The sequence below is a fragment of the Helianthus annuus genome, chromosome 10, assembly GCF_002127325.2.
Source record: "Helianthus annuus cultivar XRQ/B chromosome 10, HanXRQr2.0-SUNRISE, whole genome shotgun sequence".
Taxonomy (NCBI): Eukaryota; Viridiplantae; Streptophyta; class Magnoliopsida; order Asterales; family Asteraceae; genus Helianthus; species Helianthus annuus.
Window position 1 is genome coordinate 6,347,241 of NC_035442.2, and position 5,293 is coordinate 6,352,533.

Here is a 5,293-nt window from a genome sequence, read left to right on the forward strand (position 1 = left end):
ATGGGATGACGCCCGTTAAGGGCTTGGCTAAACCACCATTGGCACCCCTATTGGCACCCAAGTTGTTTTTAACGCCCTTTTTAGGTGAGGTGCCATTTTTGGGTGAGTTGGCGGGGCTTTACGCCCACTACGTATAGTTTAATGACGAAAAAAATAGCTTTTTTCATTAGTAATTTTAAAAAAAATTGAACCTCCGGGCCATGGAATATCAAAAAATGAACAATTTTGATAGGACTTCATTCTTTTTTCTTCTTTAGAGAATATGTTTGTATCCATGATATTTTTACAAATTCCACATTCTTTCGTCACATGTGCCATAATGAAACAAAAATTTTAAAATTTATTAATAAAAAGATATTAGTATTTTATTACCACCAATCCACCACAAAGAGCAATAATTAAAAGTCTTAATCTTTCCATTGCAAAAAAGTTGACCACTTTCTCATCACTTCTTTACTAAAAAAAGCCTAAACATAATACTGATTGCCAATCAAATTGTTAAATGATACCATATCATTTTTTTTTTTTTGCAAATTAAAAGGCTTGGGCTAAAAGTAAACATTGTCAACTCTTATTTTGACATGCATACAACCCATACAGTATACAACTAATATCCTAATCAGAGAATGTCATAATGTGTGTAACTGGGCAGGTATACAACCATATACAAGTCTTATATACGACCTATATACAATTATACAAATCATGTATACAATCTGTATATATGTGTACGACCCATATACATTTTTTATTAGTATACGACTCGTATGTGTGCAGAAGCCGTATGCACAGTAGGGGTGTTCAAAATTATCCGTATCCGAAAATCTGATCCAAAATATCCAAATCCGAAATATCCGAAAATTCGGATACCGAAATTTCGGATTTAGATAGTGATTTTAAAAATTTTCGGATATTTCGGATATCCGAATATCCGAAGTATCCGAAAAATATCCGAAACTATTCGAAAAATATCCGAAAACTTATATTCGGATGTCTGAAACTATCCGAAATATCCGGTTTCGAACATCAAAAAATAATAAAAAAATAAAAACTGAATAAAAAATTGGATATTCGGATATCTGATTCACTATCCGGATATCCAAAATTTCGGATACGGATAGTGAAATCTGGTATCCGAAAATCTCGGATATTCGAATTTTCGGATATCCGAATTTTCGGATATCCGGTTTTGAACACCCCTAGACTATGCAGCGTGTCAAGAGAGCCGTTTTGGGTGTACCATTAGCAACACACTTTAGAAGCAAGTAGAATATAAACAGTCTGCAAGGATAACCGGCTATTGACCAAATTGCCAAAGACGATGATAATCGTGCACTATGCTGTCGTATCAACAGTACCACAAAAACAATGGTTATCTTGCAATTAAAATGTCTGCATTGTTTAACATATCAACCGTATGAAGTATAAACCAACCACAAACCATTGTAGCAAAAGAAATCATTCAAAATCTGTTTTTATTAGCAAAATCATTATCTGCTTTCATTTTTTTCAAACAAACACGACAACATTTTACCTAAGGATACTCGATAGAAACAAGAGTCAAAGGATGATAGTGACTTCATAACAGTCGAATCATAATCCATGGGAAAAAAGCAAAAAAAAAAAACAGCCTACACCTTACATGTGTTTAGTTGAGTAAACATCACTACTCATTCATGACTGGTTTGTTTTCATTAGCTTTCGGCTTGTGCTCCTTTGGCCTTTGCTCCTCAGTTTTCCTGTAAAAGTTAACAGCAAATTAATCACAAAAGTAACAATATAAAGGGTTAAATGCACCAATATGTATAGAACTTGACATGTATTGTAATTGTGTGTAGCATACTAAAGTCATTTTAACTTTAGATGTACCAAACTTGATACGTTTATCTTTTTATGTAACGGGAGACCTAAAATCGGAAACCGCTTGTTCGGCACCGGTAACTTGAACCAAATAACCGGTTACCGTTTGTTCAAGTCATGGTGTACATAAAATATTAATAAAGATAACAATGTTAGTATGCTACACAGTTAAAAACTGTATCGAGTTCTTTACGTAAATCAAACATACTCGTATAAAGTAGCATTCCCACAAAATATAAATCAAGTTACCATTCTTAACTGTTGGTTTACTCCCAAAAGTTTCGGATTAATCAAGTAATACTTACATCATCATTGTAGTTTATAAAAGGTTAAAAAAGCCAACTGGAGATAGAACATTTATTAAAACGTACTTCGGAGTGGTGGAAGAAAAGTATCACAAAAAGAAAACAAAACTTTTTCGGTTCATGTCTTAGCATCGAGAAGATCTCGCGTTAGCGAAATCATTATTACATATGTACAATTATTCTAAGTTTGAAAAGAAAAGTATGAAAAAGCAACCAACTGATTAATAATTATTCGTTCATTAGATGTAACTATGTATGATAGGATATGAAATGACATTAACATTTTTTTAAACGGCAAAATTCATCAAAATGTAATCCTTCACAAGATTAACCGAATTAATGGTGACCTTCGTTTCTTCCAAAATGTAACCATTAGCAAGATTAACTGAAATACTCGAGCCCAAGGATAACTGAGAAGACGAATCCTTTAGGTTTGAGGTTGGTGGAGAAAAAGAGTTGGGTGGCATTTCGTTGGTTCTATACTACCAGAGGGATGTGAGATGGGCCTTAAACCCAACATCTCATCGAAATCAAAGGGATCATCCAAACGGGGCCTCTTCTTGGGCCTAGGACCAAAAGACATCAAGTATTCACGGGCCAAGTTAACAGAGGGTTGAAGCAGGTCCTTATTGACTTGGGACCATGGTTTTAAAAACGCTTGAGGCATGCGCCTTAAGGCGTGCCTCGAAGCGAAACGGTCAAAAAATAAGTCTGAGGCGCGCTTCATAGGGTTTTTATTGTATATTTGCCTCAGAGGGGCTGGGGCACTAAAAAAGGTTGTGCCTCAGGGGATTTTGATAGTTGTTTTAGATGTTTTTGACTTTTTGTGTCAATTTCAAGCATTTCATGTCTTTTTTATGTGTGTTTTTAATGGTTTTGATGAATCTGATGATGAAATTAGTTAGTATTATTATTTTTATAATATATAATGTTTATATTTATTTATTAATACCGCCTTGGCCTTACGCCTCGTGAGGCTTAGGGAAAACGCCTCGAAACTTGTTCCCGTTCTTTTAAACCTTGCTTGGGATCTACTATTGTTTGACGAAGCAACACTAAAGCGAAAATGTGGGTTCCCAATAATGCAGTCCTCGGGATCAGTGGAGGCAGTAAAATCACCGCCCTTAGCCATCCCTGGTTTATCAGTTTCCAACGTAATAGGAGGCCTCTAAACAGACCTTTTGATTAGATGAGGCATTAAAGTACGCCATTATCAAAGGCATCCCTACCGGAATCACCGTTTTTAGCCACCAGGAAAGACCCCTCACTAAACTCACTGTTACCATCGACAAAGAAACTCATGGCCCAAAGCTTCGCCGCTTCGGTGCCTCAACATCCAACTTATCAAGACATCCTGAACCCCACCCTCCAACCTCTTCAAAGACCTAGCATCAGCATTGATACGTCTTATCCTGCCATATATTGGTGACCTCATCCACCATCAACGACAAAAACTCCTATACAACCAAAGGACATGTTGCGGTCGCATAAGACCGATCTGTAAAACATTGACTTGTTGACTTTTCTATTCCTACCATTCTTTTATCCATCTCATTGTGAATCAAACAAACAATCAAGAAGCCTCATGACAGTTCTTTATCTAATCAAATCCTACCATTCTTTTATCCATCTCATTGTGAATCAAACAAACAATCAAGAAAGCCTCATGACAGTTCTATATCTAATCAAATCCCTATAACCATTCACTTGACAAATTCTAATTCAAAACTTACACTAACAACACACTACTCACAATCTAACAAAACATTCAATATTCTGCCAACGAAAATCCAACCGTCACATGTGCAATAACAATTCAATAACATCATATAACACCAATCGATATGTATCAAATCGTATAATACTCCGTAGGTAAACAACAAACGTTACAATCTACGATTATATGAACCCTAGATCGAATTCAATGAAATGAAATGAAATGAAATGAAATGAAAGGTACCTCTTATCAGATGAGCCTCCTTTCTGGCTAAGGAAGGAACGGAACAACGGAGAGTTGACGTCGTAAATCATTGTCGCCTGCAACGATGAAAATTGGTAGCAGCTTCTTGATGAACGAACGAGTTGTAAAACCCTAATTTTGTAGAGATGGTGAAGTTATGGAGGTTTGAGATTTATAGGGGGAGTTTCCGGGTCGAATTCAAATCCGGGTTAGTTTTCTATATCCATCATTTAAAGTGGTATCATATTACATAAATTGTCCTAAAAATGATATATAACTTTAAAATGTCACAAAATTGAAATCTATTAGGCTACACGGTATGCAGACGGGATGAAGACGGGGGACGGAGCTCGACGGGGGTGGGCGGGATCGGGTGACGGAACGTCAAAGAAAGGGGGCCCACCTGGAGGATCGTCCTGAACGTCGAAGAATGGACGTTGAAGACGGGGACGGGGAGGAAGACGCAGGGGGCGACATGGTGTTGGCTCCGGCGACGGACCGGGACGAAGGGGGACGACCCCCATACTGTCCAGCCTTACATAAATAGTCCTAAAAATAATATAACTTTGAAATGTCATCTGTTACATAAATATAGCCCTAAAAATAATATAACTTTAAAATGTCACAAAATTGAAATATATATCTAAAGTTTTCTTAATTATAATATGTTGGGATTCTAAATTAATAGCGTAAATCACCTATTTCACCTTTTGCAAATCATGAATTAGGTTTCGATGCGAATGGATCTTTAACACATAAATTGGGTTTAACGTAAGAAGTAGAAGAAAAAAAATGCAAAATTATTTTATTATCTTATTAAGCACGTATTTTAGTCACAAGATTTAAAAAGAATGTTTAAATTACACTAGTAGAACGATTATAGTTACCCTGGGATAACTGTAATTACTCTAGAGTAATTTCACATAATTACTCTACTAGAATAAATACATGAATTTTTTTATTTTATTTTTACATTTTTCAACTAAACATCATACTTAAAAAGATGGGAAAACAAGTTCAAAAAAATGTCATCCATCACTTCTAATATTAACATTGTTTTGTATATTAAGACTCATTTTTATTTAATTATTACATTACTATGTAATTTGTTAAAAAGAATAAAACTACCCAAAATATGTCACTGTTCACCTGAAACCGGCATTAAAAA

General features: G+C 35.4%; 1 protein-coding gene across 1 annotated transcript; it reads right to left on the reverse strand.

The window, feature by feature from the left end:
* Window positions 1-1,456: 1,456 nt before the first annotated feature.
* Window positions 1,457-4,283, reverse strand: LOC110883892 (wound-induced basic protein). The gene is made up of 2 exons (XM_022131559.2): window positions 4,126-4,283; window positions 1,457-1,739 (listed from the first exon to the last, which is right to left on the reverse strand). The coding sequence occupies exons 1-2, from the start codon at window positions 4,194-4,196 to the stop codon at window positions 1,667-1,669; spliced, it is 144 nt and encodes a 47-aa protein (XP_021987251.1). The 5' UTR covers window positions 4,197-4,283; the 3' UTR covers window positions 1,457-1,666.
* Window positions 4,284-5,293: the final 1,010 nt, after the last annotated feature.